This window comes from Pempheris klunzingeri, chromosome 9 (assembly GCF_042242105.1).
Source record: "Pempheris klunzingeri isolate RE-2024b chromosome 9, fPemKlu1.hap1, whole genome shotgun sequence".
In the NCBI taxonomy this organism is placed as follows: Eukaryota; Metazoa; Chordata; class Actinopteri; order Acropomatiformes; family Pempheridae; genus Pempheris; species Pempheris klunzingeri.
Window position 1 is genome coordinate 16,693,007 of NC_092020.1, and position 26,593 is coordinate 16,719,599.

At 41.9% G+C, this 26,593-nt stretch overlaps 1 protein-coding gene across 1 annotated transcript in view; it reads left to right on the forward strand.

The window, feature by feature from the left end:
* Positions 1-8,209: 8,209 nt before the first annotated feature.
* Positions 8,210-26,593, forward strand: part of atp11c (ATPase phospholipid transporting 11C) — a 37,860-nt gene continuing 19,476 nt past the window's right edge. The window contains exons 1-3 of the mRNA XM_070836304.1: positions 8,210-8,625; positions 21,622-21,741; positions 23,123-23,212. Of these exons, the coding sequence (XP_070692405.1) occupies positions 8,599-8,625; positions 21,622-21,741; positions 23,123-23,212 (237 nt within the window). The 5' untranslated portion in view covers positions 8,210-8,598. The remainder of the gene's footprint in view (positions 8,626-21,621; positions 21,742-23,122; positions 23,213-26,593) is intronic.

Sequence of the window (26,593 nt, forward strand, 5' to 3'; positions counted from 1 at the left end):
TTCCCATTCCTCATTTGTTGTCAGCAGCTGATGGACTGATATTATCAGGGCTGTTGTTGTAAAAACACACTGCTCTGAATCAACAATGTGGATTTTACAATGATATGATATTAACATTATTTTATTTACATGTAATTTTAAACGTTATCCATCCCCAAAACTGGAAAACTTTACTTCAGCAAAAGAGTCTTTATAATAACTGCAGCCTGTGTGACACTTTTCACTGGAATGATCTGCGGCTTTCCTTCTAATCCTTTTTCTGGGCAGAAACCAGGTGACAAATTGAAGGTGCATGCGGGTCTGTGTGTGTCACGATAAGTGAGTAAGCATGAAGGCTTCACTGTATGCATCTCTTGTGCAAATATGTGCCTGCATGCATATGAGAATGTGCGTATGCTAGGTGAAAAAGATGCAAATGCAGAGGTTCTGCAACCTAAACTTTGTGGTTTCTAGGTACATGACACTGACAGAAGCTGGGAAGTTGCAGACCACCGTAATCATCTATAAAAGTATCATCCCTATGGCCTCCACAGTGGGGGGGTCCTTTGATAACAGGCAAAGTACTCAAAAAAGATTAAAATAATATAAATTAATTCAATGTAACAGTTTGTTGTTGTGCTTATATTTAACATTTTTAAAGAATGCTTCAGCTTGCCCTCTGTTTTTACAGACGGCAGAGGTCTCATTCACATGTGACTTAACAAGACTGAACAATGACTTTGTAACACTTTGGTTCGACCATTTAAGTGCCACAGGTTCACTCCCATTCTGCTATTGCATGAGAGAAAAGGGAGATTAACATGATTTTTCTTTATCCTCCACATACAAGCCTCAAAACCATAAAACACAACCCAAAGGCATACCCATCCTGCTCTGAATGTGCACTTGTTACTGCTCTCAATTCGGCTTTCAGCCCCCTCTAAAGAGACAAGGCCCAATCACAATATTGTCAAGGCTCTGTTGGTTTTCTGGTTCAAATCCTTGTTCACGCTGTTTGCTGAGTACTCATCTGCTGTGACAGCCTTCAGACAAACAGTGAGTCCTGAAAGAGGTCTCCCACAACCAGATCTTTCCTGCTGGGCAGTGGCTGAAACGCTCCTTTCTCTCTCCATCAAGTGGAACCCAGGCTATTGAGTTGGCCCCTGGGATCCCTCCATTGAGGTGGGCTATGGGCCAGTGCTTCGCCCCTCCTTGCTCTGGGCCACCCTCATTCTCCCAGCACACCTGTACCCCTAAACCCCATCGTGGGAACTTCCTCGCTGCCTCTGCCACCTGAGCTGCTCACTGTGCCAGCTGGGCACATCTGACAACACCATCGGGAGTCAAAGCACACAGAGACCAAAGATAGTCACAGCGTGCCAGCTTGATTGAGCTCTTAGAACTTTTACTGGCAAAATGTCATTCTTATTGAAGTCACAGTGATTAAAGAATCTCTGCAGAAGTTATGAATCAAACTTGTGTCAGTTTGTGATCTATAGCAACCATTTAAGATTTGCATATGTAAAAAATCCACACATAGAAACACATTTCCAGCCTCAGTTCACAGTTCTCCTTGCTTACACTCAACCTCCCTCATGCACCCCTACCCTCTAAATCTCCATGGCACACTGCAAAAAATGGCATCAATTAATCAACATTCATGAACCGTTTACTTGAGCTCCCCTTTGTGTGCTGCAGGGCCTAATCCAGACAGAGACCAGGCTGTTCTGCAGCAGTGCAGACTGCGTCACTCCACCCTTTGTGGGAGAAACCCATCAACTGGTGTTTCAGGGAAATGTCTCCCCCCACTGAGAGCCTAACCTTCCCCCTCTCTCACCCTCTTCCTCTTGTGCCCCCTCAGTACTCAGGGCAGGAAGCTCTATCTCTTAGAGGAGGCCATCCATCCATCTTGCCTCTTCCAATCCAATTCAGAGCCGCTCCACATGTATGAAGACATCTGTCCATATTTGATCAGATATTCCATTTTGCTGCAAATGATCCCACCCTCCATCCCCACCCATGAGGGAGGCAGCTATTTAAATGTGCTGATACTTTCCTGCATAATAACCTGCCAATTCTTTGCCTTGCAGAAGAAGCAAGTTTAATTGGGCTGTGCATTTAGAGCTCTTCTACAATTACACAATTACAGCGGAGATGCATTTCTGCACGTTGCGATGTTTGCCCCAATTTACTGCACTTTTCATACAGTTAAACTCTGGTTCCCTTTTCAGAGGATGCAAATTTGGCTCATTTGGCTTCAAATGAAGCATAATTGCTCATATTGAAATCTACACCTTTCTACAAGAGGTTCCTGCCAGTTAGTTCTCATTAAACCTAAGGAGAACAAAAATTCCCAATTCCATTTCAGCACACATGCCATCTGTATCATCTTGTGTTAAAAGCAAGGAAATTGGAGACAAAATGGATGCTGAGTGCATGGATGGAAAACTTAAAAATCAGTTTCTTCAAGTTAGTCAGTGTAGAATAACCTTTTTTCCCCATGAAGTCTGTTTTCTAAATTTCTCACAAGTAACATGAATTGAAAATTTAGTCGGAATGTTTTAGTAAAAAAAACAAAAAAACTAGTCGACATGTCTGATTGAAATTAAAGCTTTATTCATTGTTTTCAAATACTGAATGTGTTTGCTGTGTGTAACCTGAAAAAGCATTCAATTAAATGCAGCCTAATTAGTTCGAAGGGCATGTACGGCTGGCCTCTCTACATTCAAAAAACAGAATGGTGTGTCAACCCCGACATGTGATCACCATCAAAGTGTTTTCCACTCCTTCCTCTTCTTTTATATCACTGTCTTGAAAGTTATAGAAAAAAACTCTTTTTCGAAAAGGCCCTCTGAGTCTGAAGTGGTGGCCTGAGCCCACTCCAAACAATGCCTTACAAGATACTGTTTAAATTCATATCCGCTCTTCCTTTCTTACAGGGGGACAACACAACAAACCACTGACCCACTGATACACAATTAGAAGTGATGCGGCAGTTAAGGCTACAAGCAACTCTGTTTAACAGTCTGTCTTTGACCCTCCACCATTGAATAAATATAATGCCCCCAATGAGAGTAAGACACTGAGGTGGAGTGAAAAGGGAGCTGGGGAAGATTTTAAGCCACACATAAGTAGTTAAAGACCTTTATAGAGTATAACACCATTATCCCTGCTGAATAAAAATAGGATTTAGTGTTTTTTCCACTTAATTTAAATCAAAAGAGTCCCCACCTTACATATTGCACTGGTAATGTAATGGAGAGAGACCCACAAAAAAGGCTTTGTGGCTCTGACACCTCCTATAGTGGGACTGTGTTGTCCTGTGAGCAAAAGGGAGAGAAAGGTTTTTCTTCCCTGCGTTGCTATCTGCTAACACATTCTAATTGATGCTGCTGCATTCCTCCACTGGATGCATTCAGTGAATAACGAGCCTTGGACTGAATACCCATGAATTGGTCCCCACCAAGCAAAGCAGTAAAGCCTTTGGCCCCCCATCCCTTAGCCACCCCACACCGCCACCATCGCAACCACTACCAAGCACCACCTCCCCTCCAAACCTTCCCCAAAGCTCTGCTCTAGCTTCACCGCCCATTAAAGCACGACCATTGTGCAGAGATGCAGCCCACAAAAGCTGTCAATCTCTCCGGGTCCTCCAAAGCTTGGACTCACACAGACTGGAGTGACAGACCCCCCCCCCCACCCCCCCTCACCCCCCACCCCCTACCCACCCGTGTTCCCCCGAAAAAATCCTGTCCCTGAAAACTTCTCAGCTAACTATCCCCCACCACCCTCTCTCTCTCTCTCTTGCTCTCTCTCCCTCTCTCGCTCTCTCCAGCCCCAGTGCACAAAGCATCAATCTGTCTTCAGCCCCAGCACCCTTGGCCCTTTGTCCCATCTGCAGGTGCCTCTGAAAGCACCCACGGTTGCCCCAGCCTCAGCGCACGCCACGCCTAGTCCAGGGACAGGAACTGCTGACAAAGGCCCAGTGTGGGAATGAGGGATGCGTGGAGGGAGGGAAGGGGGTGTCGAGGGGGGCTCCTCTAAGACAGATGGCTGGGGAAGTCTACCAACTCCTCCACAGGGGCTGTCAGTTTAAATTCAGAACTACGAATGAGACAGAACGAGTAAAGGAATGCCCACTAAATTCTGCAGCTACTGTACGTTTCACCAAGGACCACAACACAATAACCAGCAGCACTCTTTGAATATCAGCTGTCTTATATAATTCATATATTAAAAGAATAAAAATGATTTCAATTGAAATTGTTCACAAACACATAACATGATAAAAAAAATCAATAAATGTTGTGTCTGAGATCTTTTTGTTTGTACTAAATCTATTAGTATAGGAAATATTCACAAACAAATTAATTCTGATTATCCTATGAGCTATTCTCTCAGTTTGAGATAGAATTTTACTTTTCATGCAGTTGCCTTGGGGTACTTACTCTGTTTGTCTTATTGACACAGTTGAACATACTGAAATACAGTGAGATATACAGTACACCTATTTATTTACTCTGAATTTAAATTGTCATTATTTCTAAATATATGAAACATTTTGTTTTATATTTTATGCAATGTCTTGTGTTACTCTTGTACTCAAATACTAGATCGTGCCAAATACAGCCAAGTGCAAAAACCAGCCTGCATAGATGCTTGGATGTTGTGCACATGTGTAGCACACTTCAGTGTCAGTGTTGAACAGCATCTACAATATAATTGTTTAGTTGTAATGTAGACAGAAATCCAAGATTTTAGAGTCAAATGAACTTTTAAAAAAATTAACTTGAGACAAACTGTTATCAGCTCTGCAGCCTGGCTCCACTTTTCCTTCCTCAGTGCAACAAGTTTGTTACATTTCATTGATGTTACTGGGCTGCCACCATGTGGATGTGCATTGAATTACAGCAACCAGTTGATTGGTGAATGCCTGCACCTCTGATTACTCACAGTACTGATTTAAAATAAGGAAGCAAGTAGCAGAAACACAACACTGTTTCCTGGTAATATTTGCACGTGTGCGAACCATAAATCTCTGTCCATGTTTACTTCTGTCATTCAAATGTTTTAATTTGGTGTCACTCATCTACATGGAAACAGAAACAGTAATATAGAAACAGCTCAAGATTGACCATTTTCATCAATGTTACTTAAACAGTTAGAATTTCAAGGGTCTGAAACCCAGTCTCTCTGCCGGTACAAGGTGATAGAGAAGATGCTGAGGAGTCTCAAGTGACATGATAGAAAGCTCCTGAACAGGTACTGAATGGAGCTTGGGGTGAGATTATTTTGTCAACTTAAATTTTATTACAATAAAGAAAGGTGAACTCTGGGCCAGTATACTCTAATGTGTTGATTTCAGTCACTTTTTACACATTTTTAACGTGGGAAGGAGCCCACAGTTTACACTGTATATATCTTAAATATATACTTTAATATCTTAAAGGTCTTAGCCTGTGTGAAATCCAGTCATCTTGGCTACATTGCAGCTGACCATTCTGTAAAGGATCAGGAAAAACAGAGCTGTTCTTAAAATTCATCAAAAGGTAAAATAAGATGAAACATTTCATCATTTAACCACATGGTGGAGATAGAGTCCAGCTTACAGGTGCTGACAGGCAATGGCTTGAGATGATAAACACTTGAATAATTTTAAGTTTTGTTATTCGTTTCCTCTGCAACACAGCTGGGAAATATAGTGATAGCTTATCAGGCTGGTTATTTCCTGATTTGACATCACTGTGTAACCACATTTTGCAAACAGGTTGGTCACTGAACAATTTTTACTTTGAAAACTCTTTACTTCAACAGGATGAACAAGATTTTATAGCAGTAAGCTCAAAAAAAGTTCAAATATTTGCCTTAAGAACAAGTCAGGTAGTGCTCCCAGGTATAAAACCATACTTGGGATGTTGATTCTCTACCATACTGTTCACGTAAACCTCTGAATCTTACTAAATGACCTTTAGGGAAATATTTGAGTAGTATGAAATAGTTTTATGGTTAGTTGGTTTCATTTTTTAACTCAAGTAAGATAAGCTTGTGTGCTTTTTCCTGTCAGGGTTGATGAGCAATAGTTTCCACTGAACATAAAACCACATAGACTAAACGATCGTCAGTGTTTTGTGGTTCAGAACACTAATGCACACAGAGATGCAGATAGTAACACAAAGTCATGTTGACCTCAGCTCTCAGTCCCTGATAGCATGAACAATGTGTGAAAGTTATGTTTAAACATTCACGTTTTGGATACGGCGGACTCTAACTACACTTTCCCTCTTACTTCACATCTCTCAGTTTTCAAAATGACCACGTTTCATTTACAGCAAGGAGGTCACTGAGGCAAAAATGCAAACCTGGTGCCAAATGCAAATATCTGCTAAGGTCGCTTGTGCAATGACATGCACAAATACAAATTAGTCTCGGAGAACCACAAGAGTGTCAGGTTTCTGTTTGTGATCTACATGCTCTATAAACTACAGCATATTTGAGCACTGTGTTGATTTCACATTGCATGCATTGCATTAGAGAGTAAAACTTACCAGATAAGCATTTTATGCAAGGTTTATAGATTAGATCATTTATGACAAAATAACATAAATCAGTATTTACATGTAGTTTTTCAGAACAAAACAGTTTTTCCCAAAAGTGGACAATGTGACCAAACATTCCCATGACTTTTGCATCTAAATCTGCATCTAAATTTGTCAACATTGTTAACGTTATCCCTGTTCCACATGACTTCAGCTTATTCTGCATTTCTTTGCATTAGCACATATTTTCCCAACATCTGCACATTCCACCCCATGACACCAGCAGTCACAACACTAATACATATGTATTTTTATAAATCCAAAATCAGAATTCAAATTATCTTTCAGTCTCCTAAACTTCATGTGATATTCTCTCCGCTAATAGAAAGCTAATAACAAGTTTGCAAACTTTAAAAACATTTACTTCAATAAGACCTCCAACACAATACTGTTTTTTCTTGAGTGAGCATGTAATTATAATCCTACCTGCTAAAATTGTACAGAATACAGAGCCTAAGATTCTTTTCTAAATAAAAAGCTTGCATTAATCTTTCCATTTTACCAATGATGTTTTAAAGTAACTCTGAGTTGGCACTGAGCTGAGTTAGACCTTGAAAGAGATTTTTGAGCCAGAGAGCAGCTACAGCTGTTGGCTGTTGACTGAGCTGATGGGAGATTTGATGTAAGAGCCCATAAATCAAACTAAAATTGCCAAACTAAGTCACATATGCTTTGAACCACCTTTACAAGTTTACTTTTATGCACTTGCAATGCTTGCCTTGGACTTACTTTTCTTTTTTGCCTTCAAAAGTTCCTTGTAAGGATAATTTAAAATCATGACAATTATAATCACAAAGATTATTTGTCACCAGTATCTAGCAATTTTCAGAACACCTCCTTCAATGTGAAATTGGACTTATTGTTATTCATATTCATCATGTGCAATTTATTTATCTCAGTTACTCATATTCATAATGTGCAGTTTATTTATCCTATATCTGTATATATGGAGGTTGTATGTCATGTATTTATGTTTATAGTATATTTATATCATTTATATCTAATATATTTCTATTTTCTTATTAATAAAGTAAAGTAAAGTAAATTATTATTAATAAAGTTTATCTTATCTTATCTTTCAAGAAAGCGAGGGTAAAATGGTGAAACATAATCTAAATGGAATATAATTTCATGGAAAACATCATTAACGTTAAAGTAACAAGTAATATGAGCTTATTATATAATTAATTCATTGTTTGTAATATGTGTGTGCCAAGAGTTATTTATTTCATATTACTTCCTGTATATATTTGTATAATATCCACCTAAAGCTTATTATCCATCATTCTGCCACTCCACAAAATCCATTGTGCGTCGTTTATAAACAGAGAAAACTTACAGGAGGCCTCTACTCAGTGATCCTTGAAGTGCAATCACAAACTGCCACCTCTCATGCTGAATCTCCTCTGTGGAGCATGCAGGAAGATAGGAAACATTGTAGTACACATTCACACCACATTACCCACAATGCACCGAGAGCCAAAGTCGCCGCACCTTCGCCGGGTGGAGCTTGTGAACGTGGGAACGCTTGTGGGTTGCTGCTGCGGTTTGCTGGAGTAAAAATTGTTTGACAGGGGGGGCGAGGCGACCTGTGCACGGGGACTGAGAGGAGAAGTTAAGTTGTTAGTGCGCAGGTGGCAGTTTCCGAGCCGACGGAGGGGGTGGGGGGGGCAAACCTGGGAGCGACAAATGATTTGTACGAGTCTAAGCAACAGGGCACAGAGCGAAATGTCAGGGACTGTTTCAGCCTTGAGCAAAGGGAAGAGCGACTAGTACACCGCAACGCGGAAAATATTCAGGGGGGTGAGAATGCGAATGGTGCGAAGATACCGAAATCAAACAAAATGGAAACGATGTAGCGCCGCTGCGGCATTTCATATAGCTAGAACTAACGTTAGAGTAGAGAATAGATAGCTAAGGAGCTAGCAGGTTAACTAACATACATGTAAAGTTACCCCCGGCGGCGTCTGTTGAATCAGAAGAGTTCATCAGTGCGGCGAAAACCAAGAAGATAAACAGGAAGATGCTACGGAGAAGACTGAACCGACTGGTATGTGTCTCTGGCATCTACACACACTCTCACACACATGCACATACATTGTTAGCTTATGACATCCTGCTGCTTCCTGCTAGCGTTTAACTGCTGTGATTCAGCCCTGAAAGAATGTAGGCTGGCTTTTTCCAGTCATCTCCTTGGGCCATTTTTTTTGCTGGGAATGGCGTAAGAAACTACCTGGTTCACAACAAACTGTTACTCCACAGCACGAAACAGCTGCTGTCTCACTTCATTGCTCTTGTTTGTGAGCCAGTTAGCTAAACTGCGAGGTAAGTTCTTGCCAGCCAGGAAGTCACGACAGATGTGAGCTGATGTTGGCTGAACTCGGAGTCATTCATCTACACTTTCAGGTTACATACGGGCCATGTTGTGTTACATGTGTGCTGTTCGCCATGTAAACTCTCAAATGTACAGTGAAAGCACCTTCTCACTCGAAACATCCTTAGAACAAAAGCTAAATTAAGAGAGCATATGCATGTCTCCAGAGATTTGGGCTGCTTTCCTCTGGGGCCCTAAATGCTAAAAATATGCACTCTAATTAAAGGTACAATGATTTGCATCAAAAGATATGTCTCTTTCTGTGTAGTCTTTGTGCTTAACATTAGAATCACCAGAAAATCCATCAGTTTGGCAATCGATGGATTAAAGTTTCAAAATGCTAGCAAACTGGTTCTAGTTTCTTAAATTTGAGGATTGGCTGCTTTTCAGTGTTTTTATATGCTTTTAATTAGAATATCATTGGATGTTGGACCATTGCTCAGTTAGAAATACGACATTTGGAGATGTCACCTCAGCCTCTTAGAACTTGTGATTAGCATTTTACACTTTTTTTTTTATTGATAAATAGAAAAAATAATCAACAGATTATTCGATAATGATAATAATCATAAATGAGCCTCCCCTGAGGGATATAGTTATAGTTGTTTTTTAATAATAATATAGCAATGTTTAATGTAATTGCGCTACAGTCCCCCAAGCTCTAATGTTTCTTTGTATCCAGCCGCTCGATTGGTTTAATATAAGAAGTTGGGATATTGCCAGCATGAACTGCTTTGACATCATATTTCACGAATGGTCAATTTAATGCTTACCCTTTTAAAGATCATCCATTGATTTCATTGCCCTTCTCATGCTTTAATCAGCCATGAGTGGGCTAGTTGAAAGTGGAGTAACTATCCACAAGGCCAGGTTTATAAATGCAAACCACCTTTACTGCCTCTTTATCATCCTCTTATGCACCAGTAACCTGTTGTCACCAGTGGGCTGAATCCCCCACAGGCTATGTGAGCAGTATAGATACTGACAGTGAATAAGGGGAAGCAATATAATAATTATAGTGCCTGACCCTCCTCCTGGCCTCTCTCTAAGTGTTGCCAGGTCAGCTGATTTTCCTGCTTGTGGAGAGGATTGCTGCTGTAATTTCTCTTCCGTGTGAGCTGTAAATAATATTTTGTGCAAAGCAGCCAGCCCCACTGTCATTGATGCACACATTGCCGTTATCTCAGGCTCTGGCTCTCTGCCTCCTGATTCACACCACCCTCCCCTTGCCCACGGGAGGTACATCTGCATCATGTAGAGGGAGAAAGATATGAGAGGGGGTAAGGGTGCCTGTTCATACCAAAAGGCACTGAGGAGGCTTCATGTGTCTCACTTGACTCTCCCACTGTGGTGCACTGTGCCACTAAACCCTGAGTGTGTCTTTGGAAAATCATTAAAGATGGCAGTGGGAACGAGCGGGGCTGGGCTTTTCATCAGGGGGAAGCTCCAGAGGTTGTAATGCTCTGACAGGAATGCAAAATCACACACTTGCCTTTGATGTTCGTTCAAGCCCTTGAAGGCAGCAGTATGATCTGTGAGAGGTGGAGCCTGGCGGAAATGTGATAGTATTCATTGAGGGAGCCCCTGCCTTGACTGCAAGGAGAATGGCACTGACACATAAAAACACCATCACCCAGGCAGCACCTCAGTATCTTTTTTTTTTTTGGCACCATGGTAACCGGTAGGCCTCCTCCCACTCACTACCTCAGTTGGAGTCACACGTGTGAAGCTTCTGCTTTATATTTTGGCTCTGTTGTATTGTAGGAAAGACTCTTTTTGCTCTGTAGTAAAATAAAGTGGTGAAGTCCTGCACAGCCCAGTTCGAGGCTGGAAGCTGGACAGTTGCTCTTTTCCTACACAAAGGCAGGAAATGATCATGCTGACACAAACAGAATTACTATGTGTTTGGATTACATAATAATAGAAGTTGGTGTTGTTTCCCTGTGTAAAGTGTAAGAAGCGCTTTTCATTTAGCATCATGTGCCAAGTAGTAAGTTTCGATTTTAACGGCAGCTTCTTTGGATTATTTAGGCACAAGCTGTAGACTAAATCTTGCAACATTTCAGTAGTGTATTGAAATACTATGTGAAAATGTACTCAAATCAAAGGATGGTGAAGAGATTCTGGCCTACAGGTTTTCGTTGTGGTTTAGATTTTAAGTCATAAGCCTCCTCTTGATGTCATGACATTCATACAATTTATTTCCATTCCATAGAACCTTTGATGCTGTGAGTGTTTTTCTTGCGGCCTGATGTAGCTCAGAAGTACACCGTTTGAAGGAGCATCTTATTCCAAGGAGGCGGGAGTTCACCATTTAATACTCTATCATGCTAATTCAGTTGTGTTTAAATGCGTGTGTAGTGCGATCTTCAATGTGTTCTGCTGTTCAGGGTGCTGCCCCACTCTGGTCCTCATCTTTCTCAGTAGGGTTTCCCCTTCACCCTTCTGCCCTCCTCTCCGTCTCTCATAAATCTCTCCCTCCTGCCACAGGCCTGCCAGTCTCAGATGTGTCTCTACTTGACTGTGACCCAAGCACTAGTAAACAGACCCTTACCTGGCAGGGGATGTTGTTATGTGTGAAGGATTGCATGTCAAATGCATTTGGAAGCCCCAGGGCTCTGTAAACCTGTTTCTAAGGTCAGCTAAGAGCACCCGCAGGTCTGAGATATACACACAAACCCAGAAAGTACACAGCATGTTGACATGCACACAAACTAAATACACCTGCACATTAAGGGGATTTTTGTGCAGTCTTCTTGTGCTAACATAAACACACAAGGTTAGATATAGTTTCAGATATTTATACTTAATTTTTTGTTTTTCTTTTCTTGCTGTTGTACAAAACAGTACTTCCATCTGACCTGCAAGTATTCAGTAATACTAAATACTCAGTATTTACCTTAAGTTTTTTTCACTACTGGTTTTTGGTTTTGCTGCATTATCTACTGTGCTCAGAGTGTATTTACTGTTTTGCATTCAGCTCAGTCTTGCTTTTATATGCTCAACGTCTGTGTGCAGCTAGTACCACCTGTTGGGAACTTATTAGGGGCTTTTACTCACTGATGAGATACATGAGTCGTCAAACAGAGTTGTCACTTTTGGGTAAGCGATTAGGGTAAGAGTGCATCTGAAGGCCACAGACCATACAAGGCATGTAGGGCCATTTGATTTATCAGGTCTGTTTGATTAGGAGAGATGCATATTGATTAGAGCTGTGCTCCGTTTTGCCGCCATTAGTCTTGCAGCGTGAACTGGCTGGCCAACAGAATTGCTTACTCTGGTTTCTTTCTCTTCCTTCCTCTCTCCGTCTGGTCTCCTGCATTCTGCCCAGTAATGGAAACCCAGCCAAAGGAGCTCATCTGCAACACACAGCAGGATAATAAATATATTTAGTGTGAGGAGGGAGGCGGTGTGATGGAATAAACGGCTGGCTGTGGGATAGCGGGCTGATGAAATATAGTGGGGGAGCACGCAAAGCCCTGCGTGACTTAAACCTTAGAAACTGGATTGAAACTAAGGGGTAGAGCTGTGGCCTCTTTGCACCTCTCCTTCTCGTTCTCCACCTAATGGACAGACTCTTGCAGGCTTGACATTGGAGTGGGAGGTTGGATACAAGGGGACCATGGATGGCTTTTTGTGGCAATTTTCCACCTCCTTTTAAAAGCTAGGTTGAATTCTCAGTTTGTACCTCTAAATAATTCAGGTTGCCTCATTTATTTTGAATTCTCCTCACATCGCTCCTCCCTTTCCTGACCCACGTACCTCGCCAGGCTAGCGGCACTCAAAATGCATCCTCATCATCCATATATGTATAAAGGCTCATCCAGAGATTTTCTGTGCCATGCTCCAGCTCTAGCATTACCCAGAGAGCATTCGCAGTGAGATGTGAAGAGAATGCTGAGATGTGTGGGGGGATGTTTTTTTTTTTTTTGGTCTGTGTCTATGTCTCCCTCTCTGTGTCTGAGCACGAAGAGAGAAGGAGAAACGGCAGCATCTGTGATGTTTCGTCATCCCAGTTTTCATTGTCACCTGAAATGATAGGGTGCTCGCTGACACAGAGAAGAGGAACAGCAAAGTCTGTGTGAGGATTTAACGAGTGTGGGAAGACATATGAACATGCCCCCTTCTATACATGCTCGCATGAACACCTAGGTTAAGCAACAGCCTACAATTATTATCTTCACGGGAAACTCCCAGCCAGGCAGGCAATATTTCTCAGTCACAGGGAGAAAAATTAGTCTTTTAAAAGTGGTCACGATTCAATGGGAGAAAAGGCTTGGTGAGAAAACCTAAACCCAAATCAACCATGCCCTCTGAACAGAGGAAGGAAAGAGCCACATTGATTTTTGTCATTAGCCTCATTGCTCTTCTATGCGGTGTCTAAGGATAATTAATTGAATAGCAATTACAGCCAGTGTAGCCCGGTACATTATTAAAGATAATGTCATCAGTAGGGCTTTAGCTGAGATGGAGATTTTAAAGCTCGTCAGCTGCAAGATGTACTGTAAATGCTTTTTTGTTGGTATTGCATGGATCTCTGACATGGTGGGGGAGAATCCAGACCATTGTAGCGTTGTGCAGTTTAATTAAGTTACAAACCATGCGCCGCATAGAGCTGGATCAAGCTCCTTCATCTAAGTAGTTGAATCCGGTGATTTGTCGCACACATACACACAAAAGCAGAGTTCAGAGAGTATGTGCTCTTGGCTGGAAAAACCATACTCCATTTATGGCTTCACTACTTTAAATTCCCTTTAATTATAGATTAAAGTGTGACTAGGCTGCTGCTTGAAAATGTGCTCACTTTTGCTGGTCTGAAAACACAGTGTGGAGACTTTCTCCATAAGAAGCCTATTAACTTTTGTCATTCTCTTCAGGACTTACTGAGCTAAATTGTGTAGTAGATGATGACTATGGGGACAAAGTTCAAGCTGAAGAAGGTGGAGTAACATGTAATCTTAAAACCAAAGCCGCAGTAAATTAATGCTTTAAAACTATAAACCAGTTAAAAAATAACTTGCATTTAGAACTTGTTCCCAGGTTTGTTTTTGTGAAGTTTAGATGGCATTTTTGTCTTCTATTTAGTCTGTGTGAGGTTTGGGTTTGAGGAACAATGTGCCTCAGATACAGGAATGACCACAGACCTCTGTCAGCATTGTGGGACTTGATTACACATTTCCTTTTGAAATGTCTACAGCATATTTTTTTTTGTGTTCCACAGCATTTTTAAAAAACAATCATCTTCTCTGGTGTCAAACAATAGCTGAAGTCGTCTGCCAAAGTGAGCACCAATGATTTGCATAGTTTTTATTCAAATTGTACAGTGATTGAAACCTACGGGCAGGCCATTCTTCAGTTTAGGCAAAGGCCTTTTATCCTATGGCCACCTGTTATCTAGTCACAAAATGTTGCTGGTTTTTAGACATTTCAAAAGTTGTCAGTAGACCATAGGCAATGCGGAAGTAGTTAGCACGCTGACTGTCTGTGGCTTTTTGAGGCGACCAAATGATTGAGGAAGCAGCTCCCAGTGCGAAGGCTAGATGAGTTTCCCCTCCTCCCCACTGTCGAGGGACACAGTGTAATGTAGGCCAGTACCAGCCCATGGTACAGTACACTCTGTGTCTCGTACAGCTGCAGGGATGCTCGTAGAACAATGAGCCTTTGCCTATCCACGACAGCTCCTTAGGATCAGCCCTCAGTTCAAGTTGGACTATTATTACTCTGTGTGGCTATTCATCACTGTGTGCTAACAGCGGACAGAGGAGAGAGTGGCCTCTGATATGGGTTTTGTAGACCATGCCATAAGCCAAGTGTTGGTGAATCCATGATGGAGGTAACTTCTATTATAGTTTCACTATGGGGTGATGGCTCTGCTTTTCCTTGATTTGGTAGAATCAACAAACTTTGTTGCCACCCAAACCAAACACTACTTTTAAGATGTACCGACGATGATGCACTGTGACCTGTACGCGTTGGATATTTAGATATGTAGAGGGAAGACTGTGGCTAGAAAAGAAAATATGAAGTGTCATCGTAACCCAAAGATGAAGTATAATTAATGGTATGAAATGTTTAACATTAATTTCCCATAAGGTAGTATGGTCCTACTGTATGGAGTACGCTGGTTGAATTATACTAAATGAGGCTGTCTGTGATTAGAATGTTTTTAAAACGATTTATTGAACATCTATTATGCTTGTACAAACAAAGGATCTTTGTGCTGAAATTAGGCAAATTAGCCCATGTGAAATAGCTTTATTAAGAACTTGTTTGTTACGCAGCCAGGAAATGCAACAATGAAGCGAATTCTTCCTTAAGTCACTGTAGTGACAAACTTTTAATTGTGGTTTGACTTTATTGTGTCTTTGCAGTGTGTTTTCTTCAAAAGATAATGTAGCCTCCATAAATTCTCTGCAGCCTGGGCAATGAGCACTTGGATGTGTAATCAAAACTGAGAGAGTTACAATTAGTGAGACAGAGTGAGCATGCTGGAAGAGGACAGGCAAGTGGGCTGACAAGCAAGGCAGAGAGAATGAAAGAGAGGTGAGCGCCAGATAGAGTGCTGCAGTGACTAACAGCATTGACTAAACGTGTGCATCTTTCCCCTTGTATTCAAACTTTCATCGCTCAACTCTATTCAGCCCGTCATAATAGAAACTTTATGTTGCAGTTAGGCCGTTTTTTACTGTCGTCGTCAACATTTCTTGAAACTAAATGCTCTGGCATTTATTCATTCTATCACTCTCAGAATATCATTTGATATTTAGTCTTAGATTTACAATAATGTGATAGTTCTTCTACTGCACTGTGTGTTGTGAGAGGTAATAGGTGCATTAAGCGGCCGATAAGGTTGACCTGTGATGAATCCACTTAAGCTGAGAGCAACATCATAAAAGCTGATAGGATAGAGCAGACGCAGTTGGAGCAGGTGCTGTTAAGTTGTTAAATATGATAAAGGATAGAGCCACTCGCACACACAACCACTCGCACTGGTGCAACCGAATGAGACATTATGCAGCTTGGTGCATTTTTGCCCAGAGAATTACATGAAATGGATTCTAAGGTCAAACGGGAACATGGACTTAGCAAAGAATCTGTCGTTCTCAGTGCAGTGCAGTGTTATTAGTCCACGTGCAGGACATAAAGAAGTACAAGCATAGGTCCCCAGTGCTCTCTCTTCTTCACACAGCTCCCTCACACCTCATTAAATGTGTTTAAGTAGATTTTCTAAGTGGATTTTTTTTAAGCTTAATGGCACAGCCCCTGCATTCCGTACTGCATGAGCTGGGTGTTTTTCTCCCTTGTACCCAAGTTACAAAAACACAAGTGCAGACTGATCAGAACAAATTTCAACCTACTGTATTCTTTTGGGCTCACTGTTTTTCAATTTGCTTCAGCACTTTTGTAAGAAAAAGTTACAGCATTGATTTTTGTTTGACCACAAAATCTATTTGTGTCAGGGTAAATAATACTCACAGTGGCATCGTCACACCTGCTGTCACAAGCCTCTTTTCCTCAACGCATCATGGTATCATCTTTATTTGCTGTTTGCTCAGAGATGCTTGTCAGATTAACTTGCTCGACACCAAACACTCCTCATCTGGAGATACACATGTAAGCTGCCGGAGCCACGCTTCGGTTAAACCTTGATGGCAAGCTGAACAACTAAAGATGTAAGCATTGGAAAACGCTATGCTGTCCAGAGCAGTCCTGAGAGCCAGAACCACTTGCTTTATGCTCTCTTACAGACTTGCAGGCCATAAATGGCAACACGTTTATGTCGATGAAGAAGGGCTACGTCAAAGGAAACTGCAGACACTGTTGTATTCTTGTGTGACTCGCAGTGTTGTCATGCGTGCAAACCAAAAGAGTTTCAGATTCAAGGGACCTTCCCACCAATCAGGAGAACTGAAGAAGGGATGATCTTCAAGAACAAAAACAGTAAATTCATTAGCCTTTAAGATGGCGTGCCTGGATAAGTTATGTGGGTGTCTTATGGCATGACCTATGTGAGTAATCCTTACAGGAGTTTCACTACAAAAGGTTGTCCATTGCCCTACCACGTCTGACTAACTTTTGATTTGTCTGTGATTTTTAGAATGGAAATAATTATTACATTGATAATTGGTTGAACTACAGCAACTATTTTAATAATTAATACCCTGTTGGAGTTGGAGTTTTCATGCAAATTTGTCATATTTGCTTGAAATGTGTGGATTTTTTTTATCATTATACAGTGAATATATCTGGTTTTTAAAACAAATAATCAAAAGATTTAACCTTGGCCTCTGGAAAATTATGTCGGGCATTTTTCACTATGGTCTGACACAGCTTAGACTTAACAGTAATGATTAATTAATTAATTAATCAATCAGAAAAAGAAGCTGCAGATTCATCGATAACGAGGATAACTGTTAGTTTATAATGCATTGACTTAATTTCCACTGTGTCCATATTGCCCATAGTTATAGGGTTAACTAAGATTATATTAAATACGGTGAAGTGCACTGTGGTTTAAATGATATACTCATCTACTCATGTGAAGAAGAGCTCCAGCCCAGCCTACATACATTACAGATGCTGAGAGCAGAGATGATGCACCATCACCATCAGGCTGTTAAGTGACTAGAAAGCTACCAACACCTGTACAATGTAATACAGTTGAACGCATTAGTGCTGCAGTCCTCAGACCTACACTAGTTGTTTGTTCACCTTGTTAACATATAGAGGAACCACAATACAATACAATACAACACCACTGACTACAAGACAAGAAATTAACACGACTGAGTCAACATCTCTCTAAAATAGTGTAACTTGCATTTAATAAAGTATCTAAAACTGTTGTTTAAAAAGTTTCAGAAATGTTGCACTGTCAGAAGGTTACTGTTGTGATGGATTTCAGTACAGTGTACACAGCCTCGTGATATTCTGGTTACTCAGTGTGTCTGTTCAGCTGACAGCACGCAGATTGTGACAAAGCGGGATAGTGACTGAATAGTGAGATGGTGTGACAGGACGCACTGTCATCAGACCCGAGTCATCATTGGGAGTTTGGCAGTAGCTGAATGCGGTCCTATATTCCCCCTGCTCTCTGTGGACCCCCCCCCTCCTCCCCCCCGTCCCATCCTGTGCTCATTTCACAATGTGTGCATAATTCAATTTAGAGCATAATTTAATGTAAAGTTTCAGGCTCACTCAATTCTCTAATGCACCATTTATTTCTGACTGAGCAATTAGATCTCCGCTCAATTGAGCATTGGATGTTTGCTTTATCGATCTCCATTCACGTTTTGTAGCTGATGCTTTTTCAGTAAGGATGAATCTACTGTTTGGTATTGACATACTGGCACTTGACTCTTGGCCACCTTTGCTTTACTTGCTAATATCATTGGCATTGAATGGCTCTGTTTGACCTTTGACAATGGGGCAAAGATAATGCAATCGCTTCTATTTTTCCTTACATTAGCATTTCTTATGTGTCTCACTGTTTTGTAGATGAGCATTGCGATCACGTAACTGCTCAAAAATGAAGTGGGCGCATGGTCTGACCCTCATTATATTTTACAGTGAAGCAGCCACTAAATCAATGGTCATTCAATACTTCTTTTCTTATCTTAAAGACCACAGGACATGAACTACTTCCTCATTTTATATAGAATCTCATTTTCAGTATGAATTATGTGTGTGTAGGTGCCAACATCTCTTTTTGAGGATCATCTCTGAAGCACAGAGCTTGCTTATGTAGGTTGTTGCAGTTGCAATGCTGCCTTAGTCTATATGAAAACTAGCACTTATTTATCTGATCAGCCTATGACCTTGAAACACTGCATTAGCATAGCTCTTGTACATAATCAATTCTAAAGAGATGGGCACAAGTGAAAGATTGGCATGAGCTGAAGCCAGCCAACTAATAATGTTGACTGTCTGACCCTGAAGTACAAGCCAGAGCCCTTTGCAGGTCTTTTGACTCGAGGCTAATTTGGATTGTAAATTGTGTCCTACTTGTATTTCATGTTTTGTCAGCTTTTTGTACGTGATTACTTTTTCTGGTCCTACTTTGTTTCCCAATGTTGTATTAGGTGTTCGTAGTGGTGCATATCTGGAATGCTGCTATTACATTTGTAGATGGATTTTTTTCAGAGCACACAGAGAAAGTATAACTGCCAGAAACACTGCATCTGATTCAAATAATTGAACAAGGTAGTCCATGGGGGTGTTCTTGGCTTACTGCTCCTCCTGGGGGCTGGTTGTTGTTTGATACAGAAAACCTGGATGTGCTTGTGTCCTTGGATTCTGTTGTACTTCCTTTCTCTCATACTCTTTCTTCCTCCCACTGTCTCCCTTCATCCTCTGGCAGCCAGGTCCGTCCGGTCCTGCTGAAGCAGTGTCAGTGTGTGGTGAGCGGGGAGGGGTTGGTAGATTTGACAGTCACACTGAGGTGTGAAGATGGCTGCTCATGCATAAGGGAGCACTATGGAAGCCTGTTGGCTCTGTTCTGTAGTCTGGATGGGAGAGATGGTGAGAACTATTTCAGAATTAAGACAAAGATTTGGGTTTTATTTCGTGCTATTTGACCATTAATGAGAAGCAAATGATTGCGTAAACAGGGGTTGTGTATGCTGTGTTTTTTGTCCCTACATGCATTAATTAGGCTTCCAAGTGTACGAGGCTATTCTTTGATCTAACTTCAAGTCAGCAACAGACTTTGGGCAGCCCGCTGTCCAGGTGGCTGTAATTCACGCGTTCCCTGGCGCTTGTCCAGGATCAGATGTTCATGGTAATATGTCCCCTCAACCCACATGTTTCTGGCCTTTATATTAACAACAGATCCCCTGCCTGCATAACCTTAATAATTTAGAGACACGGTAACTCTCAGAACGATGCTTCAGTCTCTTGCCGTGGACCAAAGTTTGGGTTGGATGTACAGACGGCTTAACAAATGATCAGCATCCATATGATCCACAAACAGAAGAGAATTTTGGGATGATTTATGACCATAGTTGTCAGCTATGTAATTTCTCATGAGTATTACAAGACTCAAAAATAGTTTTTTTTTAACAACCGTACTTGATAAGTATTAGTGAACAAAATACACTTAGATATTACTTGATTTGATATTACTTTTATTAGATGATTGAGGATAAGAAAGAACAGGAGGTGGAAGCAGAAATGGGTGTAGTAGCTCTGGCTGATCCAGTTTACTGGCTTTGATGCTATTGTGATCCTCCAGACCTTGTGACTGTCCACCCAAAGCTAAAGTCAGGAATTATTATGAGGCCACAGAGAGAACAGCACAGGCCAAGTTTTCTAAGCTGCACTCTTTTCGACAGAAGCATTTGGTGTGAGCTTGTGCGCAGTTGGGGTTCATTCAAGATCCCATTTAGTGATGTTGAATCTTAATGGTAGTAATGCATTAATCTGATATACGGGATCTGTATCGGTTTTACTACTGCACTGCTCAGACTCAGTATTGTTTGGACATGACTGATCCACATGAAATCCTGTTTCTTTGCCACCGTTGTTATGAAATTGCAGCATGATAACCTTTTTTAGAACAACGTAATAAAAAAGTCTCAAGCCTAAAAAGGATGTTAATGTATGAATGTCTCCACGTATAAACAAGAAGTGATGTGTAGTTACAGCCTCCGGTAACGTCACACACAGAAGAGTGAACCCAATAAGTTCCGCATAGTGCTGGAAAAACTAATTTTAAATTGAAAAAGTTCCTTTTTTGGATCATCACTTGTACTATTATTTGTGAGATTTATGTAACAAGTGTTCTTATAAGTGAAGTTAAGACAGCGACCTGGCTCCCCTGTCTTGGTCTGTGATTCACCCTACCTGCCTTTTATGGAAGAGGAATGCCCCGGCCACCTCATGTTGAGGGGAGTCCAGCATGTCTCTGGCTCCTGACCGGTTCCTGAAGTCTTTCCTATGTCAGACATTAGACTAGTGTGTGCGTGCGCGTGCGTGTGCATATGCGTGTGTGTGTGTGTGTGTGTACATATCACCCTGCCATCTGCACCACGACAAGGTAGCTTAACTCATAAATCTGAGCACAGCATTTTTCTCCTGGCTGCCCACATTTATTACTCATTTATCATCGACGAGTGATCACCTGGGAGAAAAGAAATTAAGTTATAGTCCTCGAGCAATCACCATTTTGGCCCGTTGACCCTTGTCATACTTTTCTTTGTCCCCTCTCTGAGTTATTGGCTTGTGCTCAAAAATTTTCCAGCAGAGTGCTTTCAAGTCTTTTTAATTTTCTGCACCACAGTAGAATTTCTAATCTCTTAATTCTTGACCTGTGAGAGGAATTTAGGCCTCAACAGACTGTACATTTTGTTACAGCCACATCAAATCCTTTATCATTGTGAGTTTGCTGTACCTGCAATAGTAATGTGCCATAAAACAGTTCTTTAGTTTTGATTTACTCTACATCCTCCATGCCTCAGGTGGTGGGTCAAATGTTGGCTTTCCTTCAAGTAATTCGTCTTTCACTTATTTCAGTTTGTGCACTGTTTAACTGGGCTGGTTTAATGTCTAACATCTGCTGAAATGAATAGGAGTACCTCGAATTACTAACTTGTCCTCTCTTTCCTTTCTCTTTTTTCGTCTTTATCTCCTTTCATCTCCTCCACCCCCCTATTCGCTGCTCCCTTCCTCTAGCTCGGCGGTGACGAGAGAAGAGTGGACAGTAGGACTATCTATGTTGGTCATCGGTCATGTTCCGCCAATGAGGCTTTCATCCCACCCAAGTTCTGTGATAACAGGATTGTATCCTCCAAGGTAAGAGACACTTTCACATGCGGATACCATCAGCTCCAGTCTGGTCATATACCAAGATGAGTTTCATATAGCTCAGTTTGTTTCTCAGCTCCTCTGCATGTTATGTTTCACCTTCAGGCACAGGAATGCAAAATGAACTCTTGTCGTGAGCATTCCCATGTCTTCCTTTCTTTATTCCTCCTCCCACTGCCTCTCCACATGCTTGTCTTCGCTCCTAACGGAAGGCGATTATTTTGTCTGTCAGGGGAGCACTGGCTGTGGCAGTGAAATACATGGCTGCTATTAATGTACTGGCAGGGTGGGCCACGCCGCCGTTTCCCCCTGGGTTCTCATAGCCCCCCCCTCACCTAAATCTTAGTCCTCAGTCATGTGTCAGAGGCAGGCTCAGGCAGGTTTGCTTATGGATATGAAGGGTGAAAGTGATAAGGAGAGGGAGGCAGCGTGAGAGTGGGATTTATAGTGGTGCAGAGGGTCCCAGTGAGGATGGACCAATCAATTGGTTCCTGCCAGTATGTCAGGGTAAACAGCCTTTAATTACCCCGGCTGTAGTGTTTATGCTCCTCCATGCCTCTGCTCTCCATCATCCTGTTGCTTTTGCACTCTGCAATGACCAATCTCCGCCTCTTCTCTCCAGCTCTCGTCGCTACTGCACCATCGCACTCAGCCGCCCGCACTGCTGCCACCCCCTTTTCTCATTACTTTCACTCTTTTCTCTCTGGCAAAATGAGATGGGCCATTCTGCTGCCGCTGCATTTCAACACTATCCCCATGCAGACATTCCCCTTCATAAACATGCCTTATTGCTGTTTCTGTGCGAGAGTGTGTGTAAGCGCGCCAGCATGCTTGTGCACGTTTTTGTGTTTCTCACCCAGGCACTTTGTAGTGTAGCACAAGCAGGGTATTGTTGAGCTGTCTCTCAGGGATTTAAGCAGATAAAAGTGTTGCTTCAGCCCCGATGTTATCAACAAGTCATGGGCACTTAAAGAACGAAACACAACAAAAACAGTCACCGACCTGATAAGTTCATTGGCTCTGCATTCAAGGATAGCCAAATTAAGGAGATAAATCCCTAATCTGAATCAATGGAATACCTGTGGTCCCCCAAGGGCCGTCTCTCTAGGCAGTACAGAGAACAGAGACTCCAAGCTGTTGCCTCTCCTCTTTCCCCTCCCCAGCTCAGACAGTGTTCATGTATGCAAGAGTCTGAATACCAAATGCCTCTAATCTCTCTCCCCTTGCCAAGCCTTTCCTTAACCTCCCTAAGTTCATTTTGCCTGCATGAGGAAATTTAACAAAAAATAGCTGTAAAGCAGGCCTCAAACTCTAATGCCTATTTAGTTCATTGTGACTTACATGCATGTTTTTCTCCTTCCTCCCACAGTATACAGTTTGGAACTTTCTACCAAAGAACCTGTTTGAACAGTTTAGAAGAATTGCCAATTTCTACTTCCTTATCATCTTCCTGGTGCAGGTAAGGACACGCTTTGTCAGTGCTCCAACTCAAACAAAGATAAGAGTATGTTTGTCATTGTTAAATAGTGTCTTTATGAGTGTCTGTTGTGTCTGACTGTGATGTTTTGAAACAAGTTGATGTGTAGTCAGGGCCTCAGGGTCTGTGTGTGCACATCTGATACCTTTTCAGACAACATTATGAAGCAGGGTTAACCCTGCTATTGATCAATCTGAATGGGTTAATGTGTCTTATCTAGCTTGGCTTCCCCTATATGAAACAGAGCGTGAGAAACAGTATTCATTTGCATATGACCTCAGCAGGTGTGAAGCAGTTATTCTATGTGTGAACTGTACACCGTGTTTGAAATGTGTCTGCTGTCATAGCAGGTGTCAGAATTGCCAAAGCTTCCCTTAAGGCCTGAGCGTGTGTGTGTGTGTGTGTGCGCATTTATGTTGCAAGATTCAGTGGTTAAATCTGTATGTGAGATTGCTTTTATTTTAACAATCACTAACTCCCCAAAATCATGAAAACAGAAGTATGTTTTGAATTGCATATGATTTTTATTGTCATTGCTTCTGTTTGTCTCTGAAATGAAAAGAGTCTTTCTGTGTTGCGTGTGCTGCCCTATCCTCATAAGTGGAAACTTTGAGCTGGCCAAGAGCGCTGACTAAAATGCATTGACTGGTATCCTTACTCCCCTGCTCTGTGCTCTTAAGTGACCTCTCCTCTCTCCTCTCAGGGATCAGGGACAGTTGATTGAAGTAGGGAACAAAAAAAAGATTTGTTGTTTGCATCTGCACTTGCTCTTCTATCATCTCTTTCATCCTCTGTCCTTTTTCTGGTCAATGGAAGTGGAAACTAGCCCCTCTTCTTTTAGCAGTAACCTAAACTATGGCAGTGAACAGCCCTCTAGTGTAAACAGGTGCTGGTGTTGGGCCTGCTCTCTCTAGTCGCATACTGACTGAATGAGCTCAGAGAGTGACTGCTCCCAGAAGCCCAGCACTGTACTAAACCGAGAAATATCTGTGTACTCCTGTCACCAAGTAATTCCATCATTATAGCCAATCAATTGCAGTGTTTTTTATTTCTTCCGGACTTGTTTCTGTATTTCTGTATTTACAGTTGAATGTAGCCTTTATTTTCCACTGGTTTAACTCTATATTATCCTCAGCTAATGAATAAAGGTGCTGGATTGTGAACAGTTGTTAGCTAATGTGTGAAATTATTGTGAGCTGATGTAGTACACTTGACGTGGGAGTAAACCACCAAGCATGTTTGCATCACTCACACAAACTCACACGGATAATCAGTGTGTGATGTGTGCAATGTTTGTTTGTGTGTGAGTACATTGTGCGTGTGTGATGTATGACTCAGTGGGTGTCCTGGGTTTGCTGACGGTGTTTACCCAAGCTGCAGCGCGGTTGGCGTTTCTCCACTAATCCAGCCTCTCTTGAGGGGCTCCTTATCCTAACCACTCAGTTTTTTCCATGCAGCCTGCTATTATATCAGAGAGAGGCGATGAGAGAGAAACAGGTACAGAGACTCCGCGTGCACTCATTTTGCACTCGCATCTCACAGACAGAAATAAACCTTGTCACATCCCATGAGAGGCTTCATGCAAATGCTCTACCAACAACCAAATGTCATGCATCCTCCAATTCTATCCTACCTCCTTTTGTCTCTCCTTTTGTCATTTGGTCTCTTTCTTTCTGTCGTTCTTTCCCCCCCTTTCTTTCTCGATTCCACCCATCTCTCTGCAGCGCTGCACTGCTGACGTCAGCAGCCAGGAAGCCCTCTGTACTTCTGAGTGCCACAAATAGACACAGGCTGATAAAAAAGCACCACTCTCCTATAAATAGCCCTGCATGTCTTTGCTTGAATTTGATCGAATGGGAATGGAACACTGTGAGAGAGTAAGAGAGAAAAGGAGAGGGGGAGTGAGAGAACAAGAGGGTGAAGGGGTAGGAGGACACAAGGGCCCATAGCGGTGTCCTGGGACCCCGGGAAACGGCTGTCTGTCGCTCACACTGACACACTTCCCAGCTCAGATGAAGGGCTTTGTGCTGCTCCGCTCTGCAGCTCTGATATCACACCAGCACATCAGCAGCAGCATACAGTTCATTCCTATTGCTGCAATTTTTTTTTGGCTTTGCATTTGGTGCAGAGGAGTAACGTATTCCGCCATCTGGAAGTTTGCTGAGGATTGTCGTATATCCGTGCAAATAAACAGTGAAAGACAAGCTCCGGGAGAATGGTGTGTTCTTTGGCAGGTGTACACTCGCTGTAGGTTTTGTGTTGGTTTTAGTTTTCTTTAGTTGGCGTTTTTTCTCATTAGTGATACTATTGATGCATTCAAGGGCAGTTCTGACCCTTATCCTATTCCAAAAATGTTGGCTGTCCATGATATAGTTATGTCTGTGGAGCTTATCAAGACTGATTTTACACTGTATTGTAGTGTGAGATGAAAGAAAGTGTTTTTAGAATCAATGTTAATGAACAGATACTAAAAAAAGACAGTCATCTTTTTTTTTTTCTCTTTTTATAGTCCTCCATTGAACATTGCCATCAAAATTGTCATAAAAGTGCCAAAGGCATATCAGCATCTAACAACATTTAGGCTGAAAGGTGCTTTTAAAAAGCATTCTCTCTGTGCTGTGGTCACCCTTTGTGAAGTTTGGCCATCTGGCAGCTGCATCAGAGGGACATGCTGTCCTCAGTCCTTTCTGCAGTTCTTTTTTTGGGTTCTGTGATCAGAACCTTCAATCCAGTCACCTGACTGATAGATGTGCACAATTGTCTCATTATAGGCAAAAATAACATGGTTCATCACCTTTTGTAAATGTTCGTCACATACGTGCTTAGAGAATTGTTCTCCCTTAAGGATTTGGTTATGTCAAACAGTGGAGGGCTAACATGACCGAGGTAAACCAAGCTTTTCTCAAGAGGCATTCAATAATCCACTCGCTACATAGCCCATAGGAATGTGTCCGCTGTAATGAGTCTTAAACACGGAGCCCCAACCACATGTACGTACACTGCTCTTTTGAAGCACTGAGTACTCTCACCCTGGCTCTCCTCACCTAAGGCTACTGCGGCAGAATTATTACTTTCACTCCTGTCTCACTGGAATCGCCAACTACTACAAATATAATGCACACTCTCCTCTGAATCTGCACTCCTCCAAATGGTCGATGTGCACTAGTCAATCCCTGCCTCGTAATTGATTTATCCTCCAGTTAATTGTAATCACAGTAAAGCTTGGGTAGGCTAGTAGCTCACTGCCCTTGTACTCTGTGTGTGTGTGTGTGTGTGTGTGTGTGTGTGTGTGTGTGTGTGTGTGTGTGTGTGTGTGTGTGTGTGTGTGTGTGTGTGTGTGTGTGTGTGTGTGTGTGTGTGTGT